At 41.3% G+C, this 20,986-nt stretch overlaps 2 protein-coding genes and 1 long non-coding RNA gene across 5 annotated transcripts in view; 2 read left to right on the top strand and 1 right to left on the bottom strand.

The window, feature by feature from the left end:
- htr1fa (5-hydroxytryptamine (serotonin) receptor 1Fa) overlaps positions 1 to 5,144 on the top strand; it is a 24,631-nt gene extending 19,487 nt beyond the window's left edge. Inside the window, exons 2-4 of one of the 2 annotated variants that reach the window (XM_031281667.1) lie at positions 1,198 to 1,319; positions 2,025 to 2,126; positions 2,570 to 5,144. In XM_031281667.1, coding sequence (XP_031137527.1) covers positions 2,571 to 3,791 — 1,221 coding nt within the window. In that variant the 5' untranslated portion in view covers positions 1,198 to 1,319; positions 2,025 to 2,126; position 2,570 and the 3' untranslated portion in view covers positions 3,792 to 5,144. The remainder of the gene's footprint in view (positions 1 to 1,197; positions 1,320 to 2,024; positions 2,127 to 2,569) is intronic. The other variant, XM_031281669.1, reaches the window with a different exon arrangement.
- Positions 3,156 to 12,632, bottom strand: LOC116037697. Its single transcript, XR_004101930.2, has 3 exons — positions 12,410 to 12,632; positions 8,930 to 8,936; positions 3,156 to 3,166 (listed from the first exon to the last, which is right to left on the bottom strand). It is a non-coding gene; the product is annotated as an uncharacterized LOC116037697 (long non-coding RNA).
- Positions 7,687 to 20,986, top strand: LOC116037694. 2 transcript variants are annotated; one of them, XM_036003967.1, is made up of 12 exons: positions 7,687 to 7,880; positions 8,607 to 8,752; positions 9,818 to 9,899; positions 10,239 to 10,374; positions 11,270 to 11,472; positions 11,936 to 12,072; positions 13,754 to 13,895; positions 14,208 to 14,492; positions 14,605 to 15,786; positions 16,140 to 16,930; positions 17,831 to 18,902; positions 18,982 to 20,986. In XM_036003967.1, exons 1-12 carry the CDS (start codon positions 7,701 to 7,703, stop codon positions 19,057 to 19,059), a joined length of 4,434 nt encoding a protein of 1,477 aa, XP_035859860.1. In that variant the 5' UTR covers positions 7,687 to 7,700; the 3' UTR covers positions 19,060 to 20,986. The 2 variants fall into 2 exon arrangements, with proteins under 2 accessions (XP_035859860.1, XP_031137519.1); XM_031281659.2 differs by having other exon boundaries at positions 7,689 to 7,880; positions 17,831 to 18,891; positions 18,978 to 20,986.

The following is a 20,986-nucleotide window of genomic DNA, read 5'->3' as shown; positions in this document are numbered from 1 at the left end:
TGTTTTGCTGAATTCATGCAAGGGCACTGGGTTTTGTTCTGAATAAAGCAGAGAGCCGACTCACTCTGGCTCACTGGAGCTTATCTTAAGATGGCCTTGAACAGAACGCCTGTGTTTTAGAACTTTTAGAGACAAAAGCAGATGATTTTCTTTGTTGCACCTTATGACACTGTTAACGCATACTGTCAATCTCCGCATATAGCCTAAATACTGTACATGCATACACACGCCCCGCTGAGCCCATGCTGTCTATTTAAATATATGTTTGTGCACAAAAACCTAAAAAAGAACTATTTTCAGATGCATGGCTCAGAATATGTCAGTGCAGTGACATCGAGCACAACAGATGTGCAGCAGTAATTATATATCTATCTGAGCAAAGTGATCTGCATATCAAGTACTGTTTATTTCCAAATTCATTCGAGGGTACTGTAAATGGGAAGGCATGTATAATTGCATCACACTCAGAGGAAGAGAATTTTGTTGTCTTTAAAGACTTAAATTACAGGTATGAAGAAGCAAATACTCTTTATTGGTCCACACCAAATTGTTCTAGAATAGCTATGAAACCATTTACATTTTGAAAGTATTTTGCAGTGTAGCGTAATGAACTGTGCCCGACTCTTCTCAGCAAAGAGCTTAATTAAAGTGTTTGGTGAGACTTCACTTTAGGAAGTCATTTTCTTGCACCAACCCTGAAAATCTATTTGAAAACCTTTGCTAACAGGCCAGAGCCATTGTCAGGAAAAATATAAAGTAAACATAATTTGTAGTTAAAGAAATATAATGTAAAAACAGTGCTATGGTTCTTCAATAATCTAAAAGGTTGTGTCAGTATGCTTTACAAACACTTTGTTTCATACAATAAAACCAACACACTAAGCAAAGAGCACCTAGGTGACTCAGTCAGGCTAAGGGATAGCCAGTGCCCACACCTTGAATGAAGAAGGGAAACAATACTGATATGCCTCTGCACTGCTACTACACATTTATACTGTATAATGTGCTCAATATTGTAATGATGATGAGAATGATATACCATATATGGGGTTAGCTATGGTCCAACAGTAAGAACACATTTTTGCTTTTAGCCTTTTTGTCAAAAAGGGGTTTTCTTGGTAAATTATATTAGCTGATACTGCCATCTGTTAAGGTTAAGTGAACTGAAATCTCTCATCTCATTCCGTTGTCATGTAGCCTTGGTACCCCGCTCACCCACCCATCTACCCCCTGGACCTACTCTGGGGATCAAACAGTCTCAGGAGAGACCCAACAGTCAGAATTTGGCTGCTTCTGCTCCATCGCCACATTAAGTAAAAGTACTGTACTTCTTGTTGTTTCTATAGCAACAGTTCCCACTCATGTCTTCAGGATACTGTGAAAGGCGGAGAGTAAAGGATAGCTGCACTGACAATAATACTAACAATCATAGTGGCTGTTCGACCAATATATTCCCCATATAAAAAGAGTGATATTTTTGGATTGAATCAGCTGACAGAATATTTCTCTGATGTTGTATGGCTTCAAATGTAGGCCTAAGTATGTTCATGGAAATAATTCCAAAAAAAGTTATCCACCAAAGTGTCGTATTCTTATTAAGTTTGAAAAGCCTCTGAAACAGCATTACAACTGTGATGTTATGAACTCAGGGTACTAATATTATTATGCAAGCCAATGAGCTATGTAAGACTGACCCTAATCGGAAGAGCAGAAGTCACATTGGTGAATACTCAATTGATCATCTTAAAATAAGAGCCACAGATTCAGAAAGCAGTTCACATGAATTGGAGAGTTGACTGAAATTCAAAAAGAGATGCAAACATTAGCTTTTGAGAGAGCATTCACGATTCGTTCATCTGCTGTGTAGGTGTACTCGTCCTTGGCTTGTTTTTTTACTGTATTGCTTCTAAGTCTTTTTTCTCTCTTCAATCTTACCTCCCTATTCTCCTCTCTCTTTCTCTCTGTCTCTATCTCTTTCTCACGCTGTCTTTTTTCATTCCTCTCTCTCTCTCTCTCTCTCCCAGGTGTTAAGAGTAACAGAGGTTATGCGATGGCCGAACTAGCAGGCAGGACAGATCCTGCTGCACACTGAACCAACTGGATGCAACACATTAGAGTCTAGACAGGTAGGACTGGATTGCTAGATTTTGACTTTTTAGAGTTTTTGGAAAACTTTTGTGGGCAAGTTAAAATAAAGATGTTCAACCATTTAATGTTGTCAGGCCTTGGGCACAGTCTTTAAAGTGCATAATCTTTAAAAGCACATTCTGAGTGAAAACTTACTTTTTATCCACTTTGGCATGTTTTATGTATGGGGTGCAGAAAGAAGATGAGGAAGAATAGTACAATTCTTGCAATCATTTTATAGCGCTAAAATGCTGAATGACTGATTAAATTACATGCCATATTGTAACCAAATTAACTAACAACAATATACACAGCACTCCAAAAATTACAGACTCAAAAGGATTTGTCATCTACTGAAAAAGGATTTTTTGAAAATACTTTTTCCCTAAGCTCCCTGCTCCCTTATGTCTAATGTCCAACTCCCTTTCCATTCTGCTTGCAGAATGGATTTTCCCAGTTACACTGAAGGGGTGTTTGCCACAAACAGCAGTGGTAATGACACACTGGAGACTACTAAACTCCCTCCCAGTAAGATCCTGCTTTCACTGACCCTGTCTGTACTGGCTATCCTGACTACATTCTTCAACTGCCTGGTGATCACAGCTATTGCAGTCACGCGCAAGTTGCACCATCCAGCCAACTACCTCATCTGCTCATTAGCAGTAACCGACCTGCTGGTGGCTGTGCTGGTCATGCCCTTCAGTATTATGTACATCCAGAAAGAGACCTGGCACATGGGCCAGGTGGTGTGTACCATCTGGTTGAGTGTGGATATCACCTGTTGCACATGCTCCATCCTGCACCTTGCTGCAATCGCCATTGACCGTTACAGAGCCATTACTGATGCAGTGGAGTACTCCCGCAAACGCACGGGAGCCAGGGCTGGGGCGATGGTGGCAGTGGTGTGGCTGTTGTCCATCCTCATCTCACTACCTCCTCTAATCTGGCGGCACTACAGCGGGGATGCAGAGCAGGAAGACCAGTGCATCATGATGCACCATCACATTACCTTTACCTTGTACTCCACCCTTGGAGCTTTCTACATCCCCCTGCTGCTCATCCTCATCCTCTACTACAAAATCTATCGGGCCGCTCAGACCCTGTATATGCGCAGGGAGGCCAGCCGGGCTAGCCGTCACTCATGCATGACTAATGGGAGCATGATCCCATCATCCTACCCTGCTGGAGATGGTGACGACGCTGGGGGACCTCGAAGTCCAGAGCCCATAAGCCCACCAGAAAAGTCTTTCTCTGAACCCTCAACTGAGGAGCCTCCACGTGAACGGGTGCGAGTATCGGTAAAGGCTTTCCATTGCAAGAAGCGCCGGCATGAGTCACGTAGTGAGTCACGTAGTGATTCACGTAGTGAATCACGTCGGAGCCAGTTTTACCAAGGACCACGGATCTCAGGCTCACGGGAGCGCAAAGCGGCATCAACGTTAGGGTTGATAATAGGGGCCTTTGTCATCTGTTGGTTGCCATTTTTTGTCAAGGAGGTGATCGTTAACACCTGCAGTTCTTGTAGTACTTCGATGGAGATGGCTGACTTTCTGACATGGTTGGGCTACCTCAACTCGCTAATCAACCCCCTCATCTACACCATCTTTAATGAAGACTTTAAAAAAGCTTTCCAAAGACTTGTTAGGTGCAGTCATTACCTCTGATGGTTACAATTGTGCATGATCATACCCATAAACCACCACACGTACACATGTAACTGGCAGGAGGTCAGAGAATACTGACTCTATACTGACTAAATGTGCCTGAGAGACAATAAGGATTGACTCCCATCTCCACCAAACACCCCAACAGCCTAAATGGCACCAGCTCAGCAATGAGCTTTGAAGCAAAGTCCCATGTTGAAATCCAAGTCCTGCTATTAATAGAACAGCCTGAGATTTCCTTGATGTTAATTGGTGTGTTTGAAAGGACACAGACATGTTGGTTTTTAGAAAATAGGCCATCGCTGACCTTTGAGGTTTGGGTTCTGAGCATTAGGATCAGCCCCATTAAAGGAGCTTGAAATAGCTGACCATTATAGCTATACCATCTAATGACCTCCCTTCTATCTACTCCAAGCTGCTGGCTAACGTGTAAAATACCACAGCATACCAAGTTGTGATTTCCTGTGGCCATTATATTATAGAGGGTGATATTTATCTGATTGACTGTCGAAGTGGTTGTTAACAAAAAATGTTGAATGTGATTTGTCTTCAGCAAAACACTCCAACAGATATGAATTATACATTTGTAGATTGTTAAAGGTTTTTGTCTGGTAATGGCAATGTACTGGCTTAATTCATTTGAGAATCCGAAAGCAAGAAGTTATTGCCTGCCATTCATAAATTTCACAACGCTGAACTCAACATACCATGATATAAATGTGTAGGATAAACAGCTAAGAATGCCTTCAATGTGAATTAAATGTTTTATGATCTAGGACCAAATCATACTATTAATAAAACATTCACAATTTTAAAATCAGATTTACTTGGGGACCAATAAAAAAATTGAGCTTGTTATAAGTTTGCAACAAAAGGTTACCTTTTGGAGAGGGCTTAAGGTATTGGGGTTACATGTTCTATAAGACACTGCCACTTTAATTGATGTTTTGCACAACATTTTATGTTTCTTTAACTTATTTAGTGCATTAATTTATACATCTATCCTGGAGCCATTAAACACCCCATCCCATCTCACTCCCACGCAATAGCCAGCATTAGGTCAATGAATGTGAGAATCACCGGTGCAGAAATCCTCATTACATTGATCCCACTCAAGTACTTGGAAATAGAACTACTATTTCTTTACTGCCTCCAAGAGGGCACACGATATGTTGATGGAAATATTGTGGATGAGTCATGTGTGAGGGTGTACTGTACGCCAGAGAGATAATACACAGTTTGTTATACACACACATACATCAGTGACAGTATGACCAGTATTTGTAAACTGTTTCTTTCTTTGTCTCTCTCTGTCTCAATAATAAATAATTAACAGCCCACATATGAATGATCTTCCCCGTTCTTCTGAGTTAATGATCATTTTCTGAGTGACGATTTGGTACAGTATGTGTACGCAGAGAATGATAGCAGGAACAACATAAATTATAACAAACTGATAATCTGTATGTGTGAATGAACATTGATAGGATATATTGCAACCCCATATTTCAATCTTCTGACTGTTAAATGTGAAGAGACCAGTTATTTTCCATATTCTGATGTGATGGCGCCCCCTTGTGGATAGCAGAAAGACTGCAGACATTCCAGTTGGCTGTGGTGAACTACATCCCTCTCTCTCTCTCTCTCTCTCTCTCTCTCTCTCTCTCTGGGTCTGGACATATGGTATTGCTCATATGGCCTCATACATCAAACAAATGAAAATAATTTAAAAAAAAGACATATGCATCATTGAGCAGGTCCTCTCTGTCACATAGACTGTTTCATGGAAATATATATTTGCTTATTATTATACAAGAAATATTCTAAGAGTACATTGAACCAGAAACTGAATGCCTTAATTCACTGTAGCCTATATGTGATAGTGAACCTTTTCCATTGTATCTAGCCCTCCCATCATAGCCACTAGCCTTCAATAACACCAACATTCTTTTTTAGTTCTCTGTCTTGTCAAACTTATTGTTATGGGGATCATGTTCAAATGCCGTTTTCTATTTTAAAAATGAGGAAAGAAAAATAGCTCTTTTATTCCCACCTTTTCTCACCAGTTTGAAGTTCTCAGTTCCACACACCATTGTTGTGGAGCTGATGCAGGCAGGAAAGTGGTTCCTTTGATACACATATGGTGGGGCCAGCCGCTTCTGTTTTACCTGTCGGTCGGTAGATTTACTAAGGTAAGATAAGATAAGATAGACTTTATTAATCCAACACTGGGGAAATTCCTGTGCTACAGCAGCTCAGAAGAAAAAATGTACACACATCAGAGTAACACAAATACACAGTAGTATAAGTAGACATAGGAGAAACAATATACATGAAGTATAGGAAATGGAAATGGAAAAATAGAATATAATTAGTTATAATAATAATAATAATAATAATAATAATAATAATAGTAATAAAACAACCGTATTTACACAATAAACAACCTTATATAAACAGACAGTACATAAACACAGATATACAGATGAGTAAGGTGCGGATGAATAGAGATGACATATTGCACAGTTGGAGGTAGCAAAGAGTGATAAATAGATAAATGTGCATAGTGCAGGATATTGTCCAGTGATGGCTCATATTGCAGAAACAGCTAGCAGTGCTACATTATGAAGTTGCATTAAAGAGTCTGACTGCTGCTGGAATGAAGGACCTGCGGTAGCGCTCCTTCTTGCACTGAGGGAGCAGCAGTCTGCTGCTGAAGGAGCTGCTCAGGGAACTCACAGGTAGGCTGTAGAAGTGGAAGTCCACACTATTTCTCCTTAATTAAGGCACCCTGTGCAGGAAACCCATACAACTGGTGGGTGTCACTAGCAACTAGGATGAAAACAGGGACTTCACACTCTTCTCTTCTCCAGAACACACCACTGGCAGAAATAGAGTCCTAGGTCCCAACAGTGGTTTTTGCCCCTGCACCACCTATTAACCAAACTGAAGTCTGCAATTTGTTTCAAAAAGTTTAAAAAAATAAAACGTATAGGTAGAGGGTATATGTGCATGTACACACAAGCTTGTGGAGTGCTTTCACAAACCCACTGAGCCCACATCTGTTATGAAAGGGGCTGCCTAGTCCCCATAGCACACATACAACAGCAGCAGCAGCATAGCTGTAGGCCTAAGTAATGCAGGCATCAGGCATAAACAAGGCAAAGTTGTTTCTCTTTTTCCAACATGGCAAGGAGAACAGGATGCCTTTCCCTGAATCACCTAGGCAGGCCCTAAAAAAGTGGTTGATGTTCTCAGAGGTAAAGATGTTTTGCCCCAATTTCCTTCTCATTGACAGTAAACAACAGGAATACTTATGCTCTTTACTGAAGTTGATGTTACCAGTATTATTTTAATTGGCAGCAATTTAAGAGACATTATTTGGCTATAAAATGACTCCTTGGAGAGGGCTTTGAAAAGTTAAGGCAAGATGCCTCTTTCACAGAAGAATATGTAAAAGTAAGCTTTTCTTAGGCCTAAAATAATTTATAAGACAATACTAATCTGATCATTGTGAAATTACTTTCACAGACAGAAATTATGAAGATGAAGATATTTACAGTTTTTGCTCAATATTATATATCCGGCTCAAATCAATGGCATAATGTGACAATTTGACTTTTACCTCCTATTTACAGGGGCCAACATAAAGCTACCTACACATATTTCCTCAGTGTGATTCTGTCAATAGGCCCATTTCATTAGTCAAATAATATTATTTAAATCAGTATTTAATCTATAACAGGCATTTTAAATGGTTGGAGATGATGGTTTGTTGTGTATTGTCTATAACCCAATAAACTTTATTAGTGCGTTCCACTGAGCTGTGGAGATAGGTCTGGCAATGCAGACGAGTTTGTAATTACAGGGTTGCCAGGTTGGAAGTGTTTTGTCGTGGGGGATAGGAGGATGCTACCTTACAAACCTGGCAACTTTGACTATGCGCTGGATACAGCAGACAGTATGGCGGACCCCGAAAGTGATTTGGAAACAGACGGGCTTGAATTAGCTCTGGACACACTGTGTGATAGACACTGCAGCGATGAGGCGTCTCTGAAGAGCAAAGGCTATTGCTCTGAGTTCTGTGAGGTATGTTATACTCCATTTTGCTTGATGGTCTCTCCATAGTCGGCGTCTGTTTATTGCTAATGCTACTAGCTTCGCTAGCTAACGTTAGCCTCCAGACTAGCTTTAGCTATGTGTAACTAAGCTAGCTACTGTTGTATAGCCCGTCAGAAAAGCAACAGAAATAGTTAACACAATGTAGATATCGACTGTGCTCCTTGCTATGTCACTTCACGTAGTACCCGTGTGTCTCGATATATCTGCTTGACATTTGATAATGCTTAACGTTAGCTTTATACGTTAGCTAGTCAATTAACGTTAAGCTAAGCTTATTAACGTCAACGGTATGAGCCGAGGTTAACATACATTTAGATGTTCTAGCGAGAAATAGCAATCATGTTATTAGCAGTAAAGTTAGTAACGTAAACACTAACGTTAGCTAAGGCTTACCTTAAGACACACGACTGTGAAATCATTGTATGTGCACTGAACATCCCTACCTCACTGAACTTACAAGTAACTTCAATAGTAGGCATGCTCAGGCAACCAACCATGTCCGAATGTGCTTAGTTTATTTATTTATTTTAAATAAAACAATGCAACTGGTCAATTAAAAAAAGGTGGTGATCAATTGTAGCCCATTGAGTTAAATTGTACGACTTTGTAAGATAAACTATTATATTTAATATTAAATAATATTGAAATGACAAAATATTTCATATTTCTACATTTTGTGTTCTTCCTGCACAGTTGGTTGAGGAGTACACGGGGCAATGGCAAGTTCCTCTCCCTCAGCTAAAGGTGCTGCGCACTGCACTCTGCAGTTTCACTAAAGCCACTGCTGCCTTCCCTGATGACTGTCAGCACATCCACTATGTTCTCAGCAGTATGGCCTTGTAAGTAGTTTGTTACAATGCAAATTGAATATTCAATTTCATTAACAGGCGTACTTTATTTTTGCATTTTATTTTAGTAACTATTACCAGAAAGCATGATGTGTCAACTTCAAAGCAACTATATGAATTGAATAACAATGATTAATCAGTGTTTAAGAGTGTAAGGTATTTAGCTACCTTTTTCCTTGAAACAATGTTTGTTGATTTTTCAAGGGGCAAATTAGCCTTAAAGGGGTTGTACTCAAAATACTGAAAAAAATAAACCTCTATCTTTACATAGCAAATATGTGTTTACTGCTATGGTAATGTTCTAAAAGTCGAGTACAGCCCCTTTAGAGTATGAGTTTTACTGAGGGATTCTTAGCCTACACTTTGTATATCCACACAGGTAATATAAAACTAAACCATATACCGTAGTGGACATGGCAGCCTTGTTTGCTTATTGTTAAAGCTATAGTGCGTAGTTTCTGTCGCCCCCATGAGGAATTCTAAGTAATGACAACAACATTGTCGGCGTGTCCATATGATACATGCCTTACGTGATCGTGCATGCGCTACCACCCCTCCTCAATGCAGTTGCTAGCAGCTAAGGAGGACAGGAGGATTAAAAAAACATGATGGACTCTTCAGAAGAGGTAATTGTATTCACTTGAGTTTCTGCGTGGGAAAGTCACCGGACGCCCCAATCTTCTGAACGTAGCCATACTGAGAAATACAGAGAGAGTTGTGTGGAGCTGATAGTCTTAATTAGCTTTGTAGCAACTCATTTGGCAATGGCTTGAACGTAACGGACATTTATTAATATCAAAAAGTTACGCATTAAAGCTTTTAGGAAAATGCTGGAGCATACTAATAGTAGACCAGTAGAGCTACAGCTAAAAAGTGTTTTGCTTGGATCAGCTGCTAATAGTGGCACAGCAATGTGGTCATTATTTACTTTTTGACAGTAGCACTTGCATGGAAAATAACTGCTAAGGGTTTGATGAGCTGAATTTATGGTTTAAGATGTCTCACTTACTGTGAAATGTTTTTTGGCAAACTAATGTTCCTCTCATTGTTTTGCAGGAGCTTCTTTGAACTGATGCTGTTTTTCAGCAAAGAAGAATTTGTGGAAGAGCCTTTAAAAGACATTCTTGATTCCTTTCAGGTGACAGAAACTGACAAACTCAATCCTTACTTATTCACACAACACACTTTCATAAGACCCACTGCCATACCTGCCATTAGTTAGTTGTGAGTGTTTAGTAAAAGTTACCAGCACCCAACCGACAGTAGGTCATACCGCAATTAATTTTGTTTAAAATAACGACTTGAGTGTTTACTACTGCTACTCCGGCTGTCCATTCTAACTTAGATTATTTTAGTACGCAATAACCAACCAAGAAATCCTAAAAGTCATTGTTGTGATTGGCCATTTCACAAAAAAAGATGTGTGTTCTTTAAGAAAATTTGAATGAACCAGTTTTTTTTTTGCCACTCTTTGCAGGAGTGCCACTCGCAGCTCCTGAGGCACAGGAACATCTACCTTCAGCATGTGAAGCTGATCATCAAAGCGGGAGGCCCATGGGAGAATCCAGTGCTGCAAGGAATCCTGAAGGAGGCAGACTTGACACCAAAAGAGGGTAGGCTCATCGCTATATTTAATAGCTGATATAGCATACACACAGAAAACACTGCGTTGTAAAGTGAGTCACCCCACTCCTGCGACCATACTTGCTACTGATAAGACCCGCTGAGGTTGTGTCACCAATAAACATAATGGAGAGATGCAGGGAGAAGAGAAGAGAAGAGGTGAGCACGCAGCTTTGTGGAGCAGCAATGCTGATTGATCATGTGCGTAACTAATCAAGTGGTTAGATCGAATTGTAGTCACCACTATGCATTTTCTTGTCTTTGTTTTGGTAGTTGTGGTGTTTAGTGTAGCTTCATCGTCTGCTTTTCATTTACCTGGCACCACTTTAACAAATTTCTCCATGCTTTTCTAGCAGTGCAGCAGAACTATGCATTATTTAAATTCAAGACACCCCCTGTTATAACTCTGGGCCCCCCAGTTTGGGAACCACTGCCCTTATCACTATCACACTGTCAATCCACACACAAATGGAGTTGCTGTTTTCTATTGACTTGTTCAAAAATAATTTTGCTTGCAGGCTGTCATGGCTGATAGTCATGTGTCATTTACAGTATTTGATAAATAGCTGTTTCAAAAGTCCAGTTTCTCCTAAAAATGTATTGAGCTCATCAGCAGTTGACAAAATGTTTTAAGCAAAACCATTAGCTGATTGTAAGCTGTGTATTAAGCTGTTGTTTATGTAATGCTTAAAAAATAATATACCTAAGATTTTACAGTACAGCAAACCCATCACCATCATATCGAAGATCAGTAACACTCAAGGGCCAGTATAGGATTCTAATGACACCAAAATCAGACAGTGTTACTCTATTTGACATTACCCAAGCCAACATGTAAACACACCATATCATATACATTAACTCATGTAATTCCCTCCTGTGCAGTTGAGGACTACTTAAGCTCAGAGTTGCCAGTATTCTTTGAGCTGCGGATTCGCTATCTGCGTGCCTGTGAACGAATGCAAGAGGCCATGGCCCTGGCTAAAAGCTGCCTGGAAAATCGCGAGGCTGCAAAGCATCTGTACTTCCATCAGGTCTACCTGACCTGCCTCTACAAGGCCTCACTGCATGAACACCTCCACAAGGAGGTAAGAGACAAAGAGTGGCAAAGGATTTGAAGTTGAGGCATTGTGGGGCTGTGTAGGTGAAAATGTTTCTCCCTCAGATGGCAGAGATGTGGTTGGTGGAAATGATTATACTTAAAAACAAGAAACAAAAATAGTTAACACCAGTCAAATGGGGAAGAAAACAAATTGCATTGCATGTTCTCTCCAGATAGCTATAGGACTATGATATCAATAGTCTAATATGTATATCAGCCAGTGATAATCTAATAAATGATTCAAACTGAACTCATGATTATGATGGTATACAAAAATGAAATTTGTCAATGCTGTGTGATTGAGGTCAGTGGACATTGGAATTACGAGCAGCCAGTTGAACACAAGTTTCTTGTATTCCCTGTATCCCTGATAGTGATGCATTTTGATTTATTTTGTAGTCGGTGTATTTTTTATGCATGTATATGCTTCTACGTATCTCCTTCCTCAGATGGCAGAGATAGATGGCCGTGATGCAGTGGAGATCATCTGCAACACAGAGAGCGTTGAAAAAGATGAGCTTCCATTGTCTCTCTGTAAAGCTTTCCTCACCCAGCAGCTACACAACGGAGACATGTACTACATCTGGTAAGAATGACCTTCAGACATGTACATCACACTAATACTACATAGGGGTGGAACGGTACACAGAAGTCACGGTTCGGTTCATACCTCGGTACAGACATCACAGTTCGGTTTCGGTACAATGGAGGGAAAAGCAAAACAAAAATGCAGAAGGCAACTTTTTTTTTTTTGTGCATGTCTCAGGCTGTACCACCTAGTGTCATCCAGTCTCTCCCCTGAGCTAGTTGCAACAGCCTGAAGTGTGTAAAGTAAGATGTAAACAGTAAACAGTAAGTACCCCACATCATCTCCAGACTCCATCTGTAACTTGTAAACAAAATAAGACAATCAGCTATAAAACTGGAAATACAGCATCTCTTATTTATGAAAGTGCAAATTACATAGAATAATAACAAACAAAAAAATTCTACTTAGGTGAGACCTTCCCCCACTAAAAGTTAAAAGAAATTATTCTCGCTATTAAGTGCGACAGGCATACCTTTCTAGTTTCCACTCTGCCACGACCTCCTGCAGCTTCTCAGCTAGGTGAGTGCTTGTATGCTGCTCATACAGGGGCCGCGTCGGTATAACTGACGCTTTCATTTCCCACTCAGTCAATAAAATGAGCAGTCACCGTGAGATAGCTTTCCGTAGCACACAAAGTCCAACCATCAGTCGTTAAAGAAACAGAGGTTGCAGCTGACAGCTCGTGCTCCATCAACGTTGGTTTGGTTGTATATGGAAGGGACTAGTTTCCCTCATGTGTGGACGGGATGGCATGTTGTAACAAGGTTTGAGTACATGCAGCAAATACTTGAAGCCAGGTTCCTCTATGAGTGAATATGGGCGCATTGAAGATGACATGTAAATTCCGATTGCTTCAGTGATTTTTTTTTTTTTTTTTTTTTGGCCCTATTTGTATGTGTATCTAAAGGCTGGTTAAGCACTGTATGGAGGAGAAGTTGGACAGTTTTTTTTTTTTTTTTTTGTCTCGTTCCAGTGATTGGCACATCTGGGTGATGGCGTCGGATATGCGTTAGCATGTCAGATGTATTTCCACTCACATGCCCAACAACTGCTGAACAACGCCGACACACAGTCCTCGTTTTATCCACCACTCTCTCGCCTGTACTACTGTAACTGACTGGGAGACCGAAGTTTTCCCAAACTTGCGATCTTAAAGAGGCCGGCGGGTCCTCTAACTGTTGTGGGTCGCCACCACTCACCACTGGCTAGGCTACTTGTCCTTAGTGCTGCTAGCTCTGACTCACTCACTGGACCGTCGACATGTAGGCGGAGCTCGGGAGCTTCAGAGCAGAGGGGGCTACAGATTAGGTGTCCTAAAGAAACGCGTATCTAACAGTAGTTCTGCATTACATTAATTAATTTGCACACAAGTTTTTTATTTATTTTTATACCGTGTATTCTCCATGTTCTACCGGTTCAATACGAATACATGTACCACCCCTAATACTACATCAGACTACCTTTACTTTTAAGTTCTTTAAATTTACCCAGTGTCTGCTCAGTATGTGTACGATTAATCTTGTAGTATGAAAGGGGAGCTGTTGTCAGGATGCACAGTTTGATGTGATGTGATGTGGTTCAATCCCGCCTCTGATTACTGACCTTAAGAATTAGAACAGGAGTTGCTTAATTAACACATAACTGATGTCTTTGGCTTGTCATCCACTGCCTCCTGCAGGGACTTGGTGTTCATCTGGAGCAGGTTGCATCTTAGGGCCCATCCCTCCAGACATGGCTTCCTGGACGAGTGCTTGCAGTTGGCTTCTTCGGCTACTAACGCCAGAGCCATCTTCCCCTTCATCAAGCTGGTCACCACAGAGGTGCGAATGACATCTCGGCATCATGTTTTTTTTTCTCAGGACAAATGATGAGAAAATATTTTGCACGTAGTTTGAAGCTTTCATCTGAAACATGTATGAACAAACTGACAAACACTTCGATCTGACAAGGATCTTACACGCTCCTCATACCTGAGGAAGATGACTGTCAGATGAAAACACCCTTTACACTGTTGGAAGCACACAGCTTCAGTTTTGTCTTGAGTCAAATTGAATATGTATTTTTTCTCATCTTGGCCCTAAACATTTCATTCTCTTATCTACCATTTTACCTAATTATTTGTATTTGGACAGCTGGGGGTTGACGGAGTCCAGGTCTGTGTGGAGCTTTGTGCCAGGGCCTTGCAGCTGAGTGACATGCAGGTAGACAGTGTAACCCGGTCCCTTATCTGCAAGACCATCGCCTTCCTGCAACCTCATGACCTGGAGATCTGTCGGGCGTGTGCCCTGCTGGTCTTCTGCCAGGAACGCAGCCTGGAAGCTTACCGAACTGTCTGCCTGCTTTACATGCATCCTGACCAGGAGCCGCATCCCCACAACAGCCCTGTCCGGACCAGTGTTCGCTTCCACATTCTGCAGGTGGGAGGGGATGAAGAGTGGCATATATGATCTGATATAATGACATATTGGATATATTAGCATTATGATTTGTGGCTAAGACTTTTACATCTTTGTTTTCTTTGTTTTCCAGATGCTCAAGGAGCGCCTGTGTTTTGACCCTGAGTTTTGGAACCTCCTGACCCTCAGGAACCGCTGCTTGGAGTTGATTAGTGACAAGGCCATGAAGGCTGCTGTTCTCATTGAGATAAAGGAGGAAGAGGAGAAGGAATACAGTGAAGAGCTGTTAATAAATAGGTGTATAAATGACTCTTGCACTCAAGGTTTCAATTCTTGCCAGTGCACTGAAGCTGCTTTTGTGAACCAAGACCTCCTAGAGGAGCAGACTGTGGATGGAAAGACAGAAAAGTGTGTTGACCCATCAAACAATGCTCTTCCGAAGAGGAGAAAATGGAGGAAAAGCCTGAGAACCCAAACTATGTCTGACGATGAGGCTGACCTTGGTGATGATCCAGAGATCAAATACAATCTCAAATCCACCTCTTTAGGCAATAAGCCTGTGTATTCACTACGACACGATCACACTAACATGGAGAGTTCATCTTCTGTAAAAGTCCCCCTAACCCGCAAGAGAGAATACTTGTCTAGATATGTGAAGAGCCAAATTTTGAAACGGAAGGGTCAGAAGAAAAGATGGTTACAGGGTGTTCCCAGGCTGGAGCAGGTGCAGGCCGTTAAAGAGAAGAAGGTGAAAGTTAAAGAGAAGAAGGTGAAAGTGAAAGGGAAAAAACGGGGACGGAAGCCTTTACAGAAACTGGAACTCTCCTACCCTGATAATGAAATGTCCCTTACAGAGGAGGAGTCTGGTTTTGAGGAGATGATTGACACAGAAGACAAGGAGCTGGATATGCCTCACCTGGAGAATGAACTTGAACAAATGAGCAAACCGAAAGAGAATCATTGTGAGCAAATGGATGATCTTGAGAAGGAAAATGGACTTGAGAAACATCCTGACTTGGTCTGTGGTAGCAGTCTCAATGAACAAACCCAAATGGAATCTCAAACACAGTTCTGTGAAGGTCTTCCCTGTGAGCCTCAAGCTGCTGTTCCTGCTGTTGAAGCTGATCCTGAACTTGATGGTCCGCCCTTAGACTTATTGGATTGTCCAACAATGTTACACAGCTACTCTCTTAAGTCCAAAAAGCCTGATGGTGAGAAACTGCATCCTGCAGAATCCTCGGCACCAAATGAGGTTAATGGCGACACAGGACAGGAGCCCAAACCCACAGTACCAACAGAAGCGTCAAACACTGAGGTCAGTTGTTTGTCTGTAATTATCCTCCCAGGAATTTCATATTTGTATATTCATAATTACCAGAATGTCTTAGAAATGAATGTGTCTGTATCTTGTCTTACTTGTTAGATGATGCATTAGCAGGATTTTGCTTTGAATAAACTACTGCAGTGAAATGTGCGTGTTAACTCACATTTCTTGTGAAAACGGTTATTCAGGGAGAATATTTTGCATTGACTGCATATAAGTAAGGAAAATATAATGACATGAGCGGATTGAAGTATCTTTTGTTTTGAATTTGATTTGATATTCTGCTGACTTTTTCTGTTAAACTAGTAGCACTTCTTTCAGTGGTTTGTTTTCTTTTCCTCCAGGTAAAAGCCAAGAGAACGTGGAAGGACAGAGTACTCCGTACTCAAAAGTATGCCCACTTGATGTACCACTGCAACTTCTGCCGCAAAGACTATAAAGGCCTGAATGTTATGAGGCATGCGCTCTCACACCTTAAAAGTAGAAAACTAAAATGTATACTCTGTGGAAAACGCTTCAAACAGTTCCCTTTTGCCGAAAAGCACGTCCTGGACCACATTGATGAAATGTGCAGGCAGAAACCCCCTGATAAGGAGCCTTGCACTGAGGACACCCCAGCTGCTAATGGAATTGTAGATGATATGAAAAAACCGAGTCAGCCTCAGGATGAAATTCAGACTCCAATTTCGGATGAGAAAACTCCCGAACAGAAACCCGGAGGCAAAACCAAAGTGTCAAGCCTCAAGAGGGAAGATCGAATCATCAGGAACCTCCGCACCCTCATCAAAAAGACATCTGTGCTTCACAAAAAGTGCAAGAACCCTGACGCTAATATATTCAAGCAGGTAGACTTCAAGGATGAGCAGGTGGTCATTAAAGATGGCCTGGTGATTGTAAAAGATACATCGGTGTTGGTGAAGGAGGAAGAAGGGGAAGGGGAGGAGAAGCCAGCAGGAGAAAATGGCTACGGTGTGGACATCACGTATCACCTGTGCCCCTCAGAATCCTGTGACAGAGTATTCTTGAGGATCAGCACCACACTAACAAAGCATGCCATCAAATGCCACATTAACGAAGAGAAGGTGCTGGAGAAGACTTTTGTGTGGGCCAAACACAAGTGCAGTATATGCTTTAGGTAAGACGTACAATATGGTGGGCATCACAGACTTCCTTATGTGGAGAGTTTAACATGATTATCTTTACACGTTTATCTGCTCTATTATTCTTTTTTTTTTTTTTGGCTGTGCACAGGTACAATTAAAAGGTGGGAAGTTGGATGGCTTGTACATCGCAACATCCATTTTATCTGGCATAGCTGGCAATAAATAATTTCCCAGTTCTGCATCTAGTGTCCATCTAAATTAGGAATGGTGGAAATAGACTTAAGTTATGAATCAATTAGACTTGCCAGACCTTCCTCCACAGCGCTGCGGAGGAGGAAGGAGGAGGGTCTTATTGGCATTTCTTTTAACCAATCACAGTCGTCTTGGCAGGCGCTAAGCGTTGCACGGAGCAACGGCGCCTCTGCAAAATAGCCTCGGGAAGGAACTTGTTTTGGTGGAACGCGCTCGTTCAAAAGTTGTTTTAGTCGTGCAACAGAAAACTCAAATTGGACAGATGAGGGACATCTGGCGGAACCTCCGGCGGCACCGGACAATCCCGTAAATGAAACGTCGTCGATATAGGCTATGAATCAATCAACAACACGCTTTTCTGATGGGGCAGATACTGTAAAACGTGGAGGGTGATGACACCCCAGTAGAGATTAGAGCATCTTCCTCGCATAAATAGAAGTTTTGGTGCCTTTTTGGATTCCCGAGTTTTAAAGACAAACCAGTGGTTGATGTTTGTAAACTGGCAAAGTTCACATGATGCAAATTCAGGATTACAACCATTATTTTCTTCTCCTTAGATGCCAACTGTACAATAATTGTTTTCAAATTCCACCATTTTTGCACATTCAATAGAAGTTACTGTTATTGTGAGTTTGTTTTTGAGGGGAGCTTATTGTGCTGACTGTTCTTTCCTCTAACAGGCAGATACAGGTCCTCCAGCATTATAAGGACCACATGAAGCTCCACAATACTGCTCTCCAGCACTTCTGCTACCACCTGGAGTGTACCCAGCGCTTTTTGACGCTGCAGGAATTAAAGGACCATGTCAGAACTCATCAGCCCTTCAGACCTCAGTGTTCAGTCGCAGACTGTGAGAAGCTATTCTCGACCCTTCAAGGTCTCTATGACCATGAATGGAGACACTACATCCCAGCGCCTCAAAGAGAGGAGCTAGAGATGGGACTCAGCAGACAGATGAAGCAAAATCCTGAAGCTCCGTGGAAGCAGAGAATGAAGGTTGAGGAGATGTGGCTGCCGAATAAAACGGAGCAGAGGGAGAGTCCGGCCCTTGATCGTGGTGTGGCCTATAGTATTGAGGATTTGAACGTAATTATAAAACCTGAAGCTCAGCTTTGTGAAGTCTCAGACAGTAATCAAAACCTGTCTGAAAACTGTGTGAAAACTGAGATCATGGATGAGAGCATAGCCACCATTAATGGACATGAGGCTGAGACAAGAAACCAAGTGTCAGAGGGGAAGATCTCCACTTCCCGGACAGGGAATGCTGCAGCAACTCCAAGTAAGAGCTGTCGAAAAAGAAAGCCCATCGAGTGGGACCCCTTGAATGTCCGAGACCCTGAGGATTTGTCCACTATATCTGAGGGAGTGCAGCAGAAACTAGGAGAGCCACACATCACTGAGCACAAAACCTTCAAACCTGAAGATCCAGCCTATGCGACTTTCATCAAAGCCCCCTTCATCCGGCCGCCACCCTCCACCTACCTGGATGAATCTCGGCTCTCGATGCGCAAAAGGAGGTCCACTGATGAGGCTTCGCCAAGGAAAAATGCTTACTGGAGCAATAAGAAAAAGATGGAGCCTGTCCCAGAACAGCAGCAGGTGGAAAATGTGGCCTCTGCACAGAAGATCAGGCAGCGCTGTGACAAATGTCTTTCCTCCTTCAGCAGCTTAGAAGAGTTACAGAAACACCAAGCCCTTAACACCTGCTCTGCACTCTTTGGCTTTGAGTCCGACGATGAAAGTAAGTGTGCTTGATGCACTGATTATAAAGTGCAACAAGCCGTTGAACCACTGTATAATCAATTTGTTCTTTTTTTTATTTTTTAGGTTAGGAAGAGGAGCTGTAACTGGGGTGACAACTGTACTCATGAAAACCAGCCAGCTGGCTCAGGGCAAGCATTCAAGATAAAGGAACACTGGAACCCTTTCCTAATACTCAGATACAGTACTTATTTAATTCCTGACTACCAGTTTGTAAACAAATATGTGCCAACATGGTTAATTGGAGGTTTATTTCATTGATAGAACCTTTTTGAAGCAATAACTTTAATAGCTAAAACTCGTGTTGTCACATTGTTTGCCTCAAAGCATCACTTTGTGTGTCACTTTGTCAAGTAGGTAAAACAAAAACAAATCTGTGATAAATACACTCACCGGCCACTTCATTAGGTACACTTTGCTTATATCAGGTTGGACCCCCTTTTGCCTTCAGAACTGCCTTCATTCTTCATGGCATATATTCAACAAGATGCTGGAAACGTTCCTTCAGATATTTTGACATAAGAGCATCACACATGATGCGAGTCTCCTTTTCTACCACGTCGCAAAGGTGCTCTATTGGATTGAAATCTGGTGACTGTGTTAAACGATGCTCGATTGGACTAAGGGGCCCAACGTGTGCCAAGAAAATATCTCCACACCACCCCCAGCCTGAACTGTTGATACAAGGCAGGATGGATCCATTCTTTCATGTTGTTTTGACCATGTCTACATGCCTAAATGTCCTTGATTGCCACGTGATTGGCTGATTAGATATTTGCATGAACGAGCAGTTAAACAGGTGTACCTAATGAATGGCCGGTGAGTGTATATTCTCTTAATCTATGATAAGTCTTCAAACTTATTGTTAAAACAAATTTTGTTTTCTAAGCAAGTCTAAATGTAACGCTGAAAAATGTCTGACAAACCAAATATGGCCCAAGACAACCTCCGTAGAATAAACAAACACAATACTCTGTTATGTACCGCCTTAAAATAACTTGTAATCCCAGTATTTCTATTTTAGACTACAGAATGCCAGTGTTGTGATAATGATGAACCATTGCACCATACCGTGGTAAAGTTACAGTAACACGTGGTATATGTAACTGAAAGATGTTTGTTTTTGGTTGTCTTTCCGTTTGACCTGTTGACACTATCAAGTACATGTCCATTTGGGCCACACGCTGAAGTCTCTAACAGTCGGCTGAAGTGAGCCTGAATGAATGTCATTTTTAATCCCTTTTTTGATCAAGTGGTTTTAAACCATTTAAAATCTATTTGAGCCTCTGATTAAGGTTTTAGACAAGGTTCCCCAACTACCTTCTTTCATGGACAACAATCATTTATTTTACCCTCTAATAATGTTTTGGAAAGAAATGGGTTGGCATTAAGAATCTGTCTTTGAATAGTGTTTTTCTCCTCTTGCCTCGCTGTACCCTTGGTGTCCCATCATGCTCAGAGGGACTTCTTAAACATCTGGCTTTCCCAACTGTGGTGTTCAAAATTCTGCCATTAATGGCTTCCACTTATGATTTGAAAATCCTATCCTATTTTGTCCTTAAGAGTGTAGATTTACATGCAGTATATCATGAGCAGTGTTTGCAACTGTATGACATTTTCCAACTATGAAATATCATGTTAACTGGTGGAAAGATGAGTTCAATGCTGTTTAGCATGTTTGTTTAATTATTGTGGTCTTCCAACTGAATCATGCACAACTCTGAGCGTTGGTCTTTGTAGAGAGGATGTATAAAATATAAAAAGTCTCACAAGAAATGACATTAATAGTGGATATGTGGTGGTTGCGTCCTCTTTACCTTCTCTATACTGTTAAGGTTTCCAACCGAAGACGAGGTGTTTTCAGCATACTTTTTGTAGGCTGTTTTATTTTTTTATTTTTTTTTGTGAAGCACGATTGGGTTTGCCTGTACGACAACAGGAATCACTCATTGAAGTCGTGACCAAAATGTCTCAAAATCTGCCTTCTTACTGTCACACTATTATTCTGTACAGTATACAAATTATTCACAATTGTATTAGTGCCAAGACTAAATCAGTGTTACACTGTAGGTAAA

This window comes from Sander lucioperca, chromosome 8, assembly GCF_008315115.2.
Source record: "Sander lucioperca isolate FBNREF2018 chromosome 8, SLUC_FBN_1.2, whole genome shotgun sequence".
Lineage (NCBI taxonomy): Eukaryota > Metazoa > Chordata > Actinopteri > Perciformes > Percidae > Sander > Sander lucioperca.
The sequence above is the reverse complement of the archived record's forward strand: the minus strand, read 5'-3'. Positions and strand labels throughout refer to the sequence as shown.